The 18,780-nt window shown below is 42.6% G+C and overlaps 1 protein-coding gene and 1 pseudogene across 1 annotated transcript; both read left to right on the forward strand.

Moving 5' to 3' along the window:
* The first annotated feature begins 3,394 nt into the window (after window positions 1–3,394).
* Window positions 3,395–4,344, forward strand: LOC136474865 (uncharacterized). The gene has a single exon (XM_066472438.1). It carries the CDS (start codon window positions 3,472–3,474, stop codon window positions 4,258–4,260), a length of 789 nt encoding a protein of 262 aa, XP_066328535.1. The 5' UTR covers window positions 3,395–3,471; the 3' UTR covers window positions 4,261–4,344.
* A 3,152-nt stretch (window positions 4,345–7,496) lies between these two features.
* Window positions 7,497–18,780, forward strand: part of LOC136474866 (ASI1-immunoprecipitated protein 2-like) — a 33,746-nt pseudogene continuing 22,462 nt past the window's right edge.

Genomic DNA, 18,780 nt, shown 5'->3' on the forward strand with positions numbered 1-18,780 from the left:
GATGGAATCAAAGTTAGTTAGAGGGAATGCGAGGCGCAAGTACAGGGAGTACACGGACGGTATCGATGTCCTGACACAGCACCAGGTTACGCTCTCTTTACTATCATACCTGTGTCTTCTTTGATGTACACTATATCACAACCTAACTCAATTACGAAATGTTCAGGTGCATTGGTGTCCTTGGGATGCTCTGGAGCTCCAGTACTATCTCAGTCATGTCACTAGAGATGAGTCAGAGGAGTATCGCTACAATGTCCCACTTATTTTCTTTCATGTGGTCGAGATTCACTTGCCCGTCAGGGTTTGTAGATAGTTTGGAAGAATGACAGGCTGTCCGTCACCGCTTTACTCCACCAACCAAGGATTGCATGAGTGCGTTATCGATTAATAACAAAGCTACAATTCATAGGTGTGTGTGGTACAACTAACATCGTTTTATTACAGGTATGACCGTAGAAAGAGGTATAAGACCAAGGATTGACGCGTGACACACAACGCGCACATCCACTTGTGGGAGACCAGGGAACGACAGCCGGTCCATGCGGGTCCTCCACACGACCAGCACACCTTCGACGAGTACCTACGCTGGCTTCACAGGTCTATGAGGACACATATCAAGCCCCTATACACTGAGAAGACGATTGACGAGGACTCAGAGGAAGATATGATCGAAGATGTGATCGAAGATGCCACTAGAGAGGACACACAGCTACAAAGAGCCCCGCTACAAAGATACGTGGTAAGATACTTGAATGGTACAATTTGTTATCCATTTGATATTAAGTATGTATACTAAAATTATTCAACCGCATTTCTGTATCTAGGCAACACAATTGTCGAGGCTGTCCAACAAAGCAGCGTTCCGGCTTCACGAGTCTAGAGGGCAGAGGCCAGACGTTCTCGATGCTTTTGTGGAGGTAAACATAAACTAGTCCATTTCGAAAATGTTTTTTTAGTGTATATGCGTTTAGAAAATGCACTAACTTTAACGTCTATTTATGCAAAAGGTGAAGAAGAGCTGCAGGAAGTTAGCTCCAAAGCTGAGCTGCATGGACACTCCTTATGAGGAACTGCCACTCCCGGCGCGGTTGGGTGACACGTCTTCAGCCTCTTTGAGGACATCAGCCAGCTCTTCTCAGCTGGTGACAGGTGCCACTTCCGTGGTACGTACACCACCACATCATAGCGCTGGGAAGGACCCTGCAACCGAGGACGACGACGACGATGACGACGACGACCCCTGGGCTTCCACAGACAGCATGACCAGTGGGACGATTGGCCGTAGGACGAGATCGGCATGTCTCAGCTAGGTGGTGCCCCGCTTGGTACCTAAGGAGCCTCACAGGTACTAACAAAGGTAGTTTCTTTAAATACGTAGGCTACATGAACTAACGATCATAAAGAATTCTAAATAATCGTGCATATCGTATACTTGCAGGGTACGAGCTGTACGCACCGGCGACGCGACCACACCGACGTTGGCTACACTCCCAATGTGTGGTCAATAAATCCGAAGAGACAGAGGCGTCCGAGGGATCCTTACACTCCTGAGTCTTAGTTTGTTAGGTCGAACTAATATTTGCGTCCAAAACTTGCAGGCTTAGTTGGTTATGTTATGTCGAACTTATGTCAAACCAATGAAAATGTTATGTGACAGTTTGTCAACTTACGCACGGACTTTATTTATTTGCTTCATATTTATTTCAATGCGTCGCGGCATCACTGCAGACGAGATTAAGTAGCAACTAGGTCAGAACCCGATAGTCCCGGGGTATCTCGACGCCAGGGTCCATGGTCGCGTCGCTACCGATCCTACAATACGGAGCCAAAAAAATAAGTTTTTCCCTTAAAAAAATATTCGTTTCAATCCGATCCAATTTTTCATAGTCGTTTAGTTAACATGGTGGTTAACCGTATTATGAAAAAATCATTGACTTATCAAATTCTCTATTCGGCCGTAAAAAAGATTAAACAAAAGACAGAAATAAATCCACTATTGGTTTTACGTCAAGCAATATCTAGAGCAACTCCCATTATCGACGCGGAAAGTTCCGATTAAACCATCCAGGTACCGCCGCGCCATGCATGGTGATACGGCAAGCCCTGCCACGTCATCGGTCAGCAATACCGGTCGTCGCCACGTCAGCTCCCTACCGCGCCATTATGCATGGCGTGGCACAGGCATTTAGCCACGCCATGGTAATAGACGCGGCCAAAAGCGTTAGTTAAAAAAAACAAAGAGCGTTAGATTTAAAATTAGTTTTCAAAAAGTGTTAAAATTAAAAAAAAAATCACCAATGCACTACCACAGATGCTCTAAGTAGCAACTCTAGTCGCGTCCAACACACAGTGGCGTTTGAGTTGAACCACATGTCATGCCATGAACTACTAGTTACCAGAAATTTAGGCCCTATTTGTTTCGCTGAATTTTGGTTTATGCTGATTTGCTGTGAGAGAAAAAATATTGTTCGTTTACTAAAAAGTACTGCTGAAATAGTATCGAGGAACGTTAATTTAGGACATGTTTTTTTAGTAATTTAGTATTTTTTATATTAAAATAAAAAAATCAAGTTGCGGTGGTTTTCTGCAACCAGGCCGGCGATCAGACGAAAGCGAAGAACAGAGCGCACCTGGCGCGACCCCGGCCGTTGGTTGACTCGTAGCCCGTGACCCAGCCGCCTGTCAGGAGCCCCCTCTCATTCAGAGCTGTACGCGTTTCACGGTTTCAGTATCCAAGCCTGCAGTCTCGTTCATATACGAGGGCGCCGACTTTGGTCGGTCTGGCTCTGGCGGATGAAGCCGATCCTTTTGAGACGGACAGTTGGACACCGCCACACGCCCACACCGGCCGCACGGGCGGATCAACATCATCGTATCCTTCCAGCTTCCAGCTTCCAGCTGCCACGCCCGCCCACGTAACGCGCGGCGATTCCAGGGCAGCCCAGGGATCCCATCCGACTCCGATCCCATCTGATCCAACGGCTGCTGACCACAACCGATGATGACACGGCGTTATCCGTACGAGGCCGCGGCTCCACGGGCTCCTTCCACGCGCCCATGCCGCTTGGCTTTCCGTTCCACTAGAAAAATTGGCGATCCATCCAGCCCAACGTGGTCCGAGCGATCGAGACTCGGGCAGGTGCGAAACGACGGAGGGACGGCCCCGGCCGGGCGGGCTATTAATTGGCCGGGCGCATGCACGGGCGTTTTGGCAAAGGGAGCGCGCGGCGAGGCGTCTCGTCTCGTCACGGACGCTCGGGCGCCCGCGACTTCCTGCCTTCCCGGAGATAGAAGAGCGTATAAAACGCGCGCCGATCTCCCCCCTCCCACCCCCTCGGAACAACACGCGCTCGACGCGGGCTCTCTTCTCCTCGCCCGCCCCACCGACCGATCGGCTTCGGCGCGCTATATATCCATCCACCAGTCATCGCCCCCATCCGATCAGATTACATTATCCGATCGATCCGCCCGATGATGCTGCTGTTCGCGCCCCACTCCGCCGAGAAATTCAGCGCCCCGATCTCCGGCCTCCGCTCCCTTCTCGTCGTGCCCGACGCCAACGCCGCCGCCGGCATCCGCGGAGGATGCGTCGTGACGCGAGCGGCCGTCGCCGCGCACGGCTGCGGCCATCGTGAGGACGTCAAAGAGAGACGCGACGACGGAACCAGCCTTGGGCACGGCGAGGATCTCGAGACAGCAAAGGAGGATGATAATATGGAAGCAAAGGATAGGGAAGAGGCGAGAACGGAAGAGGAAGATGAGCTGGATGGATTCTGGGTGTCGTACGGGCGGCGGTGCCCGCGGCGCCGGCTGCCCCCGCCCATCCCGTCGCTGGTCGCCCGCGGCGCGCTCAGGCGGACGTGCACCGACGACGGGAGGCTCGTCATCCGGATAGTGCCCGTCGTGCGGCCGGAGTGCATCCGCGCCCGCCGCCGCCGCGACCGCCCCGTCGAGCACGAGGACGATCCTCCAATGGTGCCGCCGCCGCCGCCGCTTCGGGAGCTGACGGCCGCTGCGCCGGAAGATGGCATCAGGATTAACGTTGCACATCAGGCGGACGACGACGCGGCCACGCCGGCTGCAGGAGAGGGCGTGCGCGACGTAGAGGACGACGCGGCGGCGGCACCCGCGGAGACGCTGCCGGTGGCGGTGCCTCCGCCGCGAGTGCCCTCCGTAGGATGCTTCGAGGAGGTGTTCAAGCTCGGATCCATCGGTAGCAGCTCGCTGCACCAGATGCCCAGCCTGAGGATGGTGCATTGAGCGCCACCTTCGAATTGGGACAAGAAATTTTGTAGCTCCGTGTGTGTGTATATATATAGCGCCTTGTAAATGATAAAGAATGCTCTAGTTGCCGAATGGTGAAGAGAGTAGCTAGTAATCTTCAACGGAAGTTGGTCTCAGCATGGAATATGGCATTATACATGATCTTCAACATCAGTTTATCTCCGCGTGGAACATGGTAAATTGGTTGTCTCCATCTTCGCCCTCATTGCGATTTGCGAAGATGGAACATGGCAATCTCTACAGGACTTTTTCGGTATCTCTGGTATGTTCGTGTTTCATGTATATGAATCAGTGGCTGTGCGACAATAATATGATTAAGGGCTATATACAATCTAAAAGGTTCAAGTGACTAGTATATGTAAGGGCAATACAATGTAAAAGGTTCACGTGACATTGTTCAGACGACAATTACTAATTAGGACTATCTCATAATCAAGTCCTCGAATGTAAACGAGATTGAACATAAGAATTATAGAGAAGGAGAGACCGATTGCTTTATTGATCTTGTTTGCTAATTATAAGCCGTTTTGGCTTTTCTTGATACACTACTTTTTACTGTATATCTAGACTTAGTGTACATCTAAGTGCATTACAAAGTTTTCCAAAACAAACTATTTTGAAATTGAGGGAATATTTATCAAGTGACAGTGTATTCAACCGACAATTACTATTAGACTATCTTGTTTGGAATCAGAGTGAACGTAAACTAGAGACATAGACTGAACACAAGAATAAGAGAGAGTGTCTTTGATCTTGTTTGTTAGAAACTCCCTCCATTCCAAGTCCACTCCAAATTATAAGTTGTTCTGACTTTTCTAGGTTCATAGATTTTTCTATGCGTCTAAATATACATCCTGTCTAGAAAAACTAAAACGACTTATAGTTTGGAACGGAGGGAATATTATATTATTTACACATGGAGAAGAGACATGAAGAACATGCATGACCGTTCGGAGGCATCCCTATCGAACATCAGTGACGATGACAAAGCCTCGTCACCAATCCGTGGACAAACTATTGGATGAGGTCACCATTGTTGATTTGGAGCTTGACACTCCCCCTAGATCGAATCTAATCTTGTGATCAATTAGATGTTTGGAATCCTCCAAAAACTTATAGGTGAGGTAATAATATTATTGATATGCTATTAAACTCCTTAAAAATCTGGTAACAAAAATAATGATAAATGAGACAGCATATTATAGATTTATTGTTCATCGTAAACTCATATGAGAAAAACATATCATCCATAATATGATAGTGATAATTAGACTAAGATACCTAAGGACTTGACGATGAGGTAAACTCATATGAGAAAAACCTATCAAAATGTAGTTTGTTTTAATTTAGAACTTGAGAATTTTCCACCCTATGCAATAAGACACTTGCATAAATATCCTTTCCCCTGCACAATGTTGTGAATTGTTGGAAATAATTAACTCACATGTGGTATATAACTTAAGGTCATAAGAAAAAGAGGAGGGGGTCATAATATTATTAGCTGGAATTTTGGTGTTGTAATTACGAAATCTCTCGTGGTTCTTGGTCTTTTATACGTAGTAACCCAAGGAGTAATCCTGTGAGTGCCGGTATGTTGTCACGCAAGCGCAAGGAGCAAGGCTTGAAAGTAACCATATGTGGAGCTAGTGGTAATGATTGATCATGTACAACTATTAAGTACTAACATTCCAAGAAGGTATGCGTATATTTGTATAATCCGATGTGTAAAGATCAAATGACTCTTACAAATTTTTACTTATATTGATTAAATAAAGTTCATTGATGCGAATTGTAGCACTTCTTAGATTCAAAAAACTGCATCGATGAAGCGTGATGTCTAGGGCAATGAGAACACTGAGGAAGAATGATCTCATGGTGTACACGAAAAAAATACTATAAGGATGTTGCTTAATGAGAAAAAAATGTACTACCTCCGTCTCAAAAAGAATGTAACCCTCGCTTCCCGAGGAGAAAGATTCTTATTTTTGACCAAATACAAATAAAAAGATATTAATGTTATGATATGTAATAAGTATCATTGGATTAGTCATGGAATATAGTTTCACAATAAACCTAACCGGAGATTCTATAAAATTAGTCAAACTTAAATATTCTTTGACTCATCAAGAAACGAGATTTACATTCTTTTTGGGATGGAGGGAGCAATGCATTTGTACTTGTGCATGGATCAAAGACGATAGGGTCGCGTGGATCAAATAATTTGAAGGGAAGTTGTAATGAACTTGACTACATGATCGCTTGCTTTCTTTAATTTGATTTGAAATCTATGATTGTAATACTCCTTTCATGCTTAGATAATCTTAATGTGGCTCAAAACAACATGGTGTTAAGATCAAGACATCAAGTACTCCCCCCGTCCCATAACAAATGTCATTCTCATCTCCTGAGGAGTAAAAAAACTTTAAATTTGACCAAATATATAGAAAAAAATGCTCATATTTATGATGCACAATAAGTATCATTAGATTAATCATTGAATATATTTTCATAATAAACTTATTTGAATATACAAATGTTGCTAATATTTTCTCTAAACCTAGTTAAACTTGAAAATTTGTTCCACATGGAATTCATAGCGACACTTATTTTGGGAGAGAAGGAGTAGATTATAGTATTTGGTGATCCGAAAGCACTATGTTTTTATACTCTTTTTAATTGGAATTTTTAGCCCCTGATGAACAAAACCTAGTAAGATCCTATCTAAATTGTGGAAAATTTTCAATGTTCCTATGCCATGAAATTGAACTGATTCCTGCCAAAATTCAGTGAAATTCCTCGGTTCCAACAAAAAGGCCCTAAAATAAAAAGACACGGTCGTTCCAGATGGATCTACCCTACATTTGACACCTGGAGACTGGAGTTGAGTCACTTGCGTGTCTACTGGTGGTTGTAGTCCAGTCTTCAGTGATTCAAGTCCTGTCAACTACTAGGACTAGCATTAGGCCCACGTGGTAGTCGCTCACTGCACTGGAGCCAAGTGCATAGGAATTTCGTTCCGTCCCCTCGCATCCTTGTCCAATCTCCTCTCGTGTCATAGCTCATCGCCGCTGCCACAGGGCGCAGCTGCCTCGTGCTTCCGCATCACGGCTTGTCTTCGACCTCCACCTAATCCCTAAGGTGCGGGTAGAAGCGGGGGACGTATCTCGGGCTCGGTGAGGCCACACCGGCGGTGGAGTTTAGTCCTAGAAGAGATGGTGGGTGGCCCTAATGCCACGAGCTTGGTCAAGAATGATGCAGTCTCCGTCATCATAGAGGTAATCGCTGAGATCTCGTGATGGGTTCAGGCTAGGTTTTGTGCGAAGTTTCGAAATGCGGCGAAATTGGTAGGATCGGTGCATGGGAATGGGGTTTTCCGTCCCTCCTTGTCCCTCACGGCCTCCCTCTGTTGCGAGTTGCGAGCCTTTCTGCTCCTGCTCCTCTTCCCTGATGGCCTACCCTATCAATCACAAATTCACAATTGCCCCCTCTCTCCAATCACGACATCTCTTGTCTATTCTCACCTGGTCGACGGTGAAACTACTCTAGCGGTGCTTTTCTCCACACTGCATTTCTTGCCCAAGCCCTTCTCTCTCATCTTCCTTTTTCTAGGAAAACTCTATGGTTCTTTTCACCGCTAGGTATCAACAGGTTGCGTCTTGTTGTCATCATGGTGGGAAAAAACCCTAGGATGTCGCTTTCTTAGAGTGGGCTCGAGCATTGCGGTCGGTCGCGCGGCGCTTCTTGGCCCTCCTGTGATGTGATCGCGGTACGGTATGGTTAGGGTTTGGAAGGCTGCAACCTTTGCATTCTTGCTCTCTCGATCTGTGTTGATGCAAAATCCAACTCGCGGACTCGCCTTCTTGGATTCATTCTAACGCCTAAGCATTTTGTGTATGGAATGACTCAGAAACCACATCTTTTCACGCCCATCACGCTTTGTCACGAGTTGGTTGCCTCCTTTTTCATGTCTTTTTGACTTCTTTCCCATCTTTATAGGATTATTACTGGTGTGATCTACCGTGCGATTAGTCTAGTTGGTGTTATGTATTGTCCTATTAATGATCGGTAATTTGAAGCAGCCCTCAAATTAATCTTACCGGCTTCTTTGTTATTATTGATCCAATTCTTGTTAGAGTCTTAGAGAAACATGAACTATTCCAATCTTGCTTATTGCATTCACTTTTAGTAATTCAGTGCTTAGGTTTGTTTTCTTGAATCTACCATCCTGTTAATGGCCAGTAATTGCAAGTGGATTAGTTGTTATCGGAGCAAGTTCCCATTCTTTTTTAGGAAACTTTTGATTAACATTTTTAAGGCAGGGATAGCAAAGGCTCAAAGCTTCACCACAGTCATGCTCAATCAATTTGATTTTCCTCCCATAAGGTTCTGTTGGTCAATAGTCTCACTACCGGAAACAACAGATTTGTCGAGTGCAAAAATATTTGTCGAGTGCATTCTATTGGGCACTCAGTAAACAAGCTCTTTGTCGAGTGCTGCAAAAAATACACTCGGCAAAATAATGGCACTCGATAAACAAACTCTTTACCCAGTGCTGAAAAAACACTCGACAGACTAAGAAAAAACACTCGGCAAAACAGAGACACTCGGCAAAAAACCGCCATGTGGACATCCGTCAGTTAGTGTGTCGGCCGTTAGGAGTTTACCGAGTGTCCGTTAGTGGCACTCGGCAAAAAAATAAGTTTGCCGAGTGTTTTTTTTCTAGCACTCGGCAAAGAAATAAGTTTGCCGAGTGTTTTTTTTTTCACTCGACAAATAAATAAGTTTTTTTCACTCTAGCCTTGAAATTTTTTCTACTCTCTACATACAACATGTGGTACTCCATGTTAAGATTTGGTATATTTCTAGATCTGTTTGCTATATTTAATTAATTTATTGCATTTCAAGGAATTTTTTAGTATAAGTCAAATTTGAACCGCAAGTGATTCAAATAATAGAATAAAATGAGTAAAAAATGATATTAATGTTATTGAGTCCAGTGTGAGGTCTTATTTGGGAAATGAAAAGAAATTTTGAACATCTTGTTCAGGAAACACGACCACGAACGTGTGGCCAAATGGTTTTTAAATTCTAAAAAAAGCAAACGAAGTCTGAAAATTATGAGATTTGTCACGATCTCATGATATTATACATGGAGGCTATGATAAAAAATTGAGAATGTTTTGCATAATCTATCATGTATGATGTTTACAAACCAAAATATCTTAGAAGAAGAATCGTAGCGTTGAGAAGGATTCGGTAAGATTTAGAGTCAAAGTGACGATCGAATTGGGGTTTGACTTCAAAACTTTTTGTATAGGCAATAGAGAACATAGATTGATTTATGTGTAATTTTGGTAATTTTTTGTTCCATTTGATAATTTTAATTTATTAAGTGCAATTATAGAATTTTAATTGATATAAATTGAATTTGAGCTATAACTGCATAAAATAATAAGTTTTTTTCTCTCCTGACCTTGAAACTTTTTCTACTCTTCACATACAACATGTGGTACTCCATGTTAGGATTTGGTATATTTCTGGAACTGTTTGCTATATTTAATTAATTTATTGCATTTCAAGGAATTTTTTGGTATAAGTCAATTTTGAACCTCAGGTGATTCAAATAATAAAATAAAATGAGTAGAAAAATGATATTCATGTTATTGAGTCTAGTGTGAGATCTTATCCTAGAAATGAAAAGAAATTTTGAACATCTTGTTCAGGAAACACGACCACGAACTTGTGGCCGAATGATTTTTAAATTCTAAAAAAAGCAAACGAAGTTTGTAAATCATATGATTTGCCAAGATCTCATGGTATCATATGTGGAGGCTGTGGTAAAAAAATTGAGAATGTTTCGCTCAATCTGTCATGTACGATGTTTATAAACCGAAGTATCTTAGAAGAAGAATCGTAGCATTGAGAAGGACTCGGTAAGATTTAGAGTCAATGTGACGGTCGAATAGGGGTTTAACTTCAAAACTTTTTGTATAGACAATAGAGAATATAGATTGATTTATGTGTAATTTTTGTAATTTTTTGGATCTGTTTGATAATTTTAATTTATTAAGTGCAATTATAGAATTTTAATTGATATAAATTGAATTTGAGCTATAGCTATATAAAATAATAAATTCTTTTTCTCTTCTGACCTTGAAACTTTTTATACTATCCACATACAACATGTGGTACTCCATGTTAGGATTTGGTATATTTCTGGATCTATTTGCTATATTTAATTAATTTATTGCATTTCAAAGATTTTTTTGGTATAAGTCAAATTTAAACCGCTCGTGATTCAAATAATAGAATAAAATGAGTAGAAAAATGATATTCATGTTATTTAGTCCAGTGTGAGGTCTTATCCAAGAAATGAAAAGAAATTTTGAACATCTTGTTTAAGAAACACGACCACGAACGTGTGGCCGAATGGTTTTTACATTCTAAAAAAAGCAAATGAAGTCTAAAAATCATGAGATTTATCAAGATCTCATGATATTATACGTGGAGGCTATGGTAAAAAATTGTGAATGTTTCGCATAATCAGTCATTTACGATGTTTATAAATCGAAGTATCTCAGAAGAAGAATCGTAGCGTTGAGAAGGATTCGGTAAGATTTGGAGTCAAAGTGACGGCCAAATTAGGGTTTGACTTCTAAACTTTTGGTATAGGCAATAGAGAACATAGATTGATTTATGTGTAATTTTGGTAATTTTTTTGATCTATTTGATATTTTTAATTTATTAAGTGCAATTATAGAATTTTAATTGATATAAATTGAATTTGAGCTATAACTGCATAAAATAATAAGTTTTTTTTCTCTTTTAACCTTGAAACTTTTTCTACTATCCACATACAACATGTGGTACTCCAAGTTAGGATTTGATATATTTCTGGATCTGTTTGCTATATTTAATTAATTTATTGCATTTTAAGGATTTTTTTGGTATAAGTCAAATTTAAACCGCAGGTGATTCAAATAATAGAAGAAAATGAGTAGAAAGATGATATTCATGTTATTGAGTCTAGTGCGAGGTCTTATCCGAGAAATGAAAAAAAAATTCAAACATCTTGTTCAAGAAACACGACTACGAACATGTGGCCGAATGGTTTTTAAATTCTAAAAAAAGTAAACAAAGTCTGAAAATTATGAGATTTGTTAAGATCTCATGATATCATATATGGAGGCTATGGTAAAACATTAAGAAAGTTTTGCATCATCTATCATGTACGATGTTTACAAATCAAAGTATCTCAGAGAAGAATCGTAGCGTTGAGAAGGATTCGGTAAGATTTGGTGTCAAAGTGACGATCGAATTAGGGTTTGACTTCAAAACTTTTTGTATAGGCAATAGAGAACATAAATTGACTCATGTGTAATTTTGGTAATTTTTTGGATCCATTTGATAATTTTAATTTATTAAGTGCAATTATAGAATTTTAATTGATATAAATTGAATTTGAGCAGGGATTGGAGGAAGGTCGGTGGGGGTGATCACTTGGGCAGGAGTTGGAGGAAGGTCGGTGGGGTTGATCACACACGCCATGTGAACAACATCCTTGGTCTTTTGATCAAGGAAAAGTTCCCTAGCCTGGTGCGGTTCAACGGAACTATTGAGCCGGCCTACATGTGGGCCCACTATGCCGCCGTCCCCGACGCCCCTGATCGGGATGGTAGGGTATTCGCCAACACGGCGCAGCATGTCAAGGTCGAGCTTTGGGTAAGTCTTTCTCGCACTACTTTGCTTAATACATCGTATTGATTGGACATTCTTGAAATAATGACTGGATACATCGCATCTATATACATGATTTCTTTAAATGCGAGGAGGGATAGGAGGCTAAGGCAGATGTTGTGGCTGACAAAGCCTCCAAAAAACTCATCAAAGACATGCACTATGAGGCGCACATCTAGGCCATGATCCAATACCACGTAGAAATTCTTAGAGTGAGGCTCCCTAAAAGTGAGGCAAGAACCGTGAGGCTGACCTCGGAACAATACCAGAAGGTAAATATAGAACATTAATACTTATTTTTTCTAAGATTAATTACACTTAATTTCATCTTCTTATATGTCATATACTTGATGACATAGGTGTCTCCGTGGTGGTGCGCCTATGATCTGCAATGCTGGGCCCGGATGGTGGACAGGTGGTGTGACCCCGCATGGGAGGAGAATCACAACGCTTATCGAGAGCAGCGTTTGCTGATGCCGGGTGCACCACACCATCAAGGCAGCCTCAACCTCTCAGAATACGTGGCTAGATAGGTACATGAATTCATTTATTTGTTCTAATGCTCAACTCTACATAGTTTCTAATCTTATTGCTTTTTTCAGTCGGTGGCACATGGTGGCGAGCCTTGCTCCCAGTTCATGGCATATGCTTTGGCGCACAAGGGCAAGACAACGACCAACGTCGCCTACAACCTAGAGGACCCGCCCTCGGCATACAGCAATGAGTCCATCCACAGCCGCCTCGATGGATACACATCGATGGCAAGGGTGGTCCATGGCCTAGAGTACGATCCGAGCACCCATGACCTTGATGGAGAAGTGGTCATGAGAGCGAAAGGAGGCAAGAAGCATGGTCAGTTCTGGATTGGCGACGGCATAATCGACACGGCTAGTACTCCCACTCTCTCCCAGATTCGAGCACGGAGCACTCGTTCTAGCCTGGTGATACGCCCATGGTCAGAATCTACACGGTTCTAGATGAACGCACTCTAGATTATTCTATTTTATTCATCATTCATTGATTTTTATATACTTTTGCATTGCATTATAACATTAGGATGAAATATTATAGGCTTAGCTGGAACAAGAAATGAGGCATCGGGAGGAGCTAGAGGTGAGATGGAGGTAGAGCGGCAAAGGATGGAGGTAGATCGGTTGTAGATGTTTGAATATATGAGGGGCGTTTACGCTACAATCGGTCAACCTCCACCACCGATGCCAGTCCTTCCTCCTCAACCTGCTCCAAATACTATTTCAGGCACTATGAGTCACATTACAACCTTATAATCACCATTTCTAGTTTATGCAAAATTAATCTTGCAAAGATGCCTAGACACTAAAAACTTAGTGACTAATGCTATATGTTTGTTACCAACTAGTACTTAAGCAATCATACTAGAGCACAATGCAACTGAGAAGATATTGCTGATAGTTACAAGGGTTATACTAGTTAGACAGCAGAGAGACCATACGTGTTGTTCAATCTTGTCCCACACATGCAATCTCTTCTCCTTTGTATAGAATTAATCGGCGACATCGAATGAGCCTCATGACCCAGCGTGGTCACAGTGGAACTCATGGCCTAAGTGACTACTTGTGATTTTATTTGTATTTGCATTTATGTATTACCTGTGACTACTTGTGACTATTTGTGGTTGTGAATAAACCTACTAGTGATTTTGAAGTTTATTTGCATTTATGTGTTGTCGATATATCTATATGAACTGCCTGTGATGCTTATTGTGAACTATGTGTGATGACTATATTGTTTATTTGAGTGGGGTACGTTATACATGACCGAACACTAAAAATAGGGAATATATGGTCGCTTTGCCAAGTGTTACACTCAGCAAAGAGACATTTTGCCAAGTGCCAGGGTAAAAACACTCGGCAAAGAGGACACGTGGCCAAAATCTGTGCATTCTGGGACTAAAATGGTTTCTTTGGCGAGTGTCTGCGCTGTGACACTCAGCAAAGAAGCCAACATTTATATGTTCTGGACCAGTCTTTGCCGAGTGTCTAGTATTTGACACTCGGCAAAGAATTCACGTTTGCTGAGTGCTCGGGATTTGACACTCGGTAAAGATGGCAGGTTTGCTGAGTGTCAAGTCTAGGACACTCGGCAAACGCGTTGTGACCATCTCCACGCCATCGTGTTACTTTTTTTGTCGAGCGTCGGTTTTACCTCTCGGCAAAGTATTTGCCGAGTGTCTGATAGAAAACACTCAGCAAAAAGACGTTTGCCGGCACTGTAGATGTCGTGTGTTGTTTGCTGTTTGTCGAGTGTTTTGTGGGCTTTGCCGCGTGCCTGTGGCACACGATAAAGCCACTATTTCTGGTAGTGTCTCTTCCATAGACCAAAATTATGATAATTACTACTACTTCTGTCAAAAAAAGAATGCAGCTAGGTTTATACTAAGTTAAATTTTCTAAGTCTGACTAGGTTCATAGAAAATAGAAGCAATATTTATGTCTCCAAATGGATTTACTATAGAAATATATTTAATGATTAATCTAATGATACTTATTTGGTATCATAAATGTTACCACTTTTTATATAGATTTCGTCAAAATTTAAAATTAGTTGACTTCTTAAAAAACAAGAATCACACTATTTTTTAGACGGAGGGAGTTAAGAGTGCTACTGTGGCTAGCTATTCCTGTACTTTTTCATCAATGCATCCTCTGCAGTTTACCTTATGAAACCTCTAAAAACAGCATTATTCTTGATAATGGAGTTAGTGCCCATTTACCCTAAATATTCTGCCGATAATCCATGGTTCGACAATTGACTTAAGAAACCGTAGTAATTTGAAGCCGGGATATTCAGCTGTAAGCTGTTATTTTGTATCTTTGTTTATGTGCAGCCAGTTCACTGCATCTGAATTAAAGTAGGTTTATTGTAATGATATGATTGATTTGTTCAAGGGATTTAATTTCATTGGATGACGAAGGGAGCCTATTTTCTTTGACAAAATCACGTGTTTTCACTTTGCTTTTCTTATTGCGTTGTATATTTCTTCCTCGCTTAGGGTTATGTCTGAAAGATACATATGATGTATGAAAGAATTAGATTAACACAATAAGCTATGTATTTGACTATGCAATATTTCCTTTTCATGTAGGACATTGTGGTGTGTGGGACATGTGGCAGTGGTAGCCTCTCTCAGCTTATTGCATAGTGTGCTCGGTGCAATGATTATGAACACATGTACTCATTTGTTGGCCTGCCCTGTATAGTTTTCAATCCGTTTATTATTTTTCACATCTTAAGCACTTGGAAAATGTACATATATGTGTGGTCATCTGCCCTGAATTTGCACATGTCTCTATTTTTCAATTGTTTAAAATATTTGTATGTCTGATATCTGAATGTTTAATAGTGATAAGGAACCTTTTTTCTTTTTCTTTTTTTTAATATTTGCGAAAACCAGTATGTCTTCTCTGTTTATCAATTTTTTTTCTCATCCTAAACACTTGTGTTTTAATTAGGCCTAAAACTTTCTTAGCTGTTCTACAATGTGTCATTTCCATTTAATTTGTTTTTTTTTGCAGTAAATCCATTATCTTTTAAAATGAAAGTGATTTAGCTCTATTCTTGAATGTGGAAAGTTTTATTTAGCTCTCTGAAAGTGTTCCTGTTTTCTGTTTGAAGTTATTGTATGAAGGTGTTGACATTTGATATTCCACGTGAATGGTATTGTGCCAAATGCCAAGAGTATGCTAATGGGGGCCCAAAACCTAGTCAAGGTAATATCTTTTTGCTGGTTTTGATCACCTATCTCACTTTCACAATTAATCATCAATAAACTCTACTCAGCTACTCTAAGTTCTTCTACAATCATGGTGAAGGTGGTCAAACAGAGCTCCAAAAGCCAAGGCATGGTCGTGATATGATGAACGAAAGGGAAACTTCAAAGTTGCACCTCAGTCACAGCAACGTAGTGCCTCAAATAAGTCCCAAATCTCTGAACAGATTTGGAAATGCTAAAGTGAAGTTCATCTCTTCTGAAGAAGTGGCATTATTGAGTAGAGAGAGGCCACCACTTGTTAGGTCAAGATTTGTCGTGCCGTAGCCAAGCAAGGCGTCATCTCCTTCAACTACAAAACATTTGTCCAATTTGAATTGTGTATCCCCCAGCAGGAGTGACACATAAGTGCAAGCCCTAAAACGATGTGCTGATGCAAGTCATAGTCAAAAAAAAATTGAGGACATCATATTTTGTTATGCAGCAAAGGCAGGTTCATCATGCATCTCCTCCAGAAATGAAGCAGCCATCCAATATGAAGTCAATATCCCCCAGCAGGAGTGACACACAAGTGCAAAACCTGAAACGATGTGCTGCTGCAAGACATGGTCAGGCAAAGACTGATGACAGCCCATATTTTGCTATGCGGCAAAGTCAAGCTCATCTGGCATCTCCTCTGCATGTGAAACAACTATCAAATATGATGCACATATCCCCCAATAGGACTATATGTAACACCCTCGGTGTTACACCCTAAATTATTTACTAAAACATATCATGAGCATCATGTTTATGTGTTAGTGCATGTGATAAAGTGTGTAGATCAATTTCATGTAACCTAAAATGACTAATAAAAATGTTAAACAAAAGTTGATTCAATAGCTCATGTATATCAAGTAGGGTTTAAAACTAATTTTTATTGAACAAAAATGATATAGAACATATATGTGGCGCTTAAATAAAGATTGGAATATGAACTTTGTAGATGACAATGAAATACTTGCTGTAGAAAAATAACATTGCTAGCCAACATTTCTAATAGCCTAGAAATGCAAATTGGAATCAAATTCAGCTCAAAAGACTTATAATATTTTCAAGTATGTTGATAGTTAGACAATGCCATGTTTGGCAATTTATTTTGCAAAATCGGGTTAACAAAAGGTGTCACGTGTTAGCTCGGTTTGGTAGCCTCATATGCCATCTTGAGCATGGTGAAGATGGTTAAGGTCCAGAAGCAATTGTTTTGTTTTTATAGGCGCTTCAAAACTCGTGCACGACACGGTCTCGGCTGGTTGGCCACGTGGGCGTGGTCACCACGCTCGGGCACTCGGCGTCGCCACACTGGCTGTCCTGCGCGCACGTGCACTACCGTGCGGGCTGGCCACGGCTGCTCTGGCCTAGCTGTGGCCTGGCCGCCGCTGGCTCCTGGTGCGCGGAGCCACTGCTGCTGCTTGCACAACCAGGTGGTGTTGCCGCTGGCCCTACCGTGCTGCCGCACTGCCGACCCACCTCGTGCCGCGATGTAGCCACTATCGGTGCCATCGCCTCGCTGTCATGTCCATGCCTCCCTCTGCATCTTTGCGTCGTTGTCAGCCTAGTGTGATGTTGCCTCTGCCACACGCACGTGGCTAGGCTCGTCGTCGCCTTGTCATTGATGGCACTGCGGCACGCGGGCCACGTCGATCATGAACGCGCGTGTCTGTCTGCTAGCACCTAGATGTGGGTCTCCATGGTCGTGCCAACCACATCTAGCCAAGGCGCGCACACGCCGAGCCACCGGCCATACCCCACCACTCTCTCTCTATTTCTCATCTCTTTGCCACCGTCGAGCCGTGCCCACGTGCGAGCCAGAGAGCGGTCACCTCTACTCAATTCCACCCGTCTACACCTTCGCCCTCCTGTCTTCTCGCCGCCCAACCCCGCACAACCATGATGACGCCCCGGCCAAGCGCTAATTTGGCTCCTTTCCACCGACGTGCCATTAAGGCTACGTCCGGCCATGGACGAGGGCAGCCCTCCTACCGTCCCTCCCGAGCCAATTCACTTGCACCACTAGCTTCGCCTTGCCTCCCTCTCCACCATGCGCACGTCAGCAGAACCGCTACTGCCTCCCCATCATTGCTGACATGACCGTGCCGCCGTGGTGCGCCACCGCATGGCTCAGCTGCACGTAGCCAGCTCTCCTCCATCATCCTCCACCCCAATCGTCACCTCGGCCTAGTCCATGGTAGCCTCCTGATGCTCATGCGCTAACCAATTAGGTCTATAGCTACCTGAAAGTGCAATCAAGCCCTAATTATGGATTTTAGTGATAATTACTATGCAATTAGAGAACTAATGAGATTTATTGAGATGACAAGCAGGGAATTCATGTTCAAGGATGCTACACGAAATGAAGGAGCCCCTAATTGCAAATGTAGATAGCTTCAAACTCAAATGAGGTTTAAATTCTTTTACATTTTGAATTTGAGTATAGGAAAAGTCGTACTATAAAGGGGGACACAATGCTTAAGCTAACATGTGCTACCAAGTGCTCAAATATACACATACATCCTCAGATTCATAGCCAAGACAACCCAAAATTCACTCTTACCCTTGCTATCTTGACAGGTGCGGCACTGTTGCACTTTAAGAGAGGCACCGCCGCAGTGTGACACTACCGCACTTGAGCCATGGCACTGCCATGACTTAAGTGGCCGTTGGGGGCTGGGGGGTATTTATACCCTTCTTCTTTCTCCCCAATGGCTCTCTACCTCTTCTTCCTCACTTCAGCATGCCAAAAATAGAGCAGGAGCTCTCTCTCTCTCTCTTCCTCCATTGTTGACCTCAAGCCCCCAAGTAAATCCATTGATTTCCCCATCAATCTTTAAGGGAAAAGGGTCCAAAACTCGATTAGAGAGCAGCTCCATTGATTCCTCAACTCTAAAGAGCACTTGGTTCATGTTTTGGCCAGCGGTTGTGTTTGTTACTCTTGGAGTTTGGCTCCTAGCTGGCTAGAGCGTCGCCCATGG

The sequence above is a fragment of the Miscanthus floridulus genome, chromosome 8 (genome assembly GCF_019320115.1).
Source record: "Miscanthus floridulus cultivar M001 chromosome 8, ASM1932011v1, whole genome shotgun sequence".
NCBI classification, from domain to species: Eukaryota; Viridiplantae; Streptophyta; class Magnoliopsida; order Poales; family Poaceae; genus Miscanthus; species Miscanthus floridulus.

Bases quoted from the DNA above. Each gene is read 5' to 3' on its own strand.
- LOC136474865 (XM_066472438.1), top strand. From the start codon at position 3,472: ATGATGCTGCTGTTCGCGCCCCACTCCGCCGAGAAATTCAGCGCCCCG.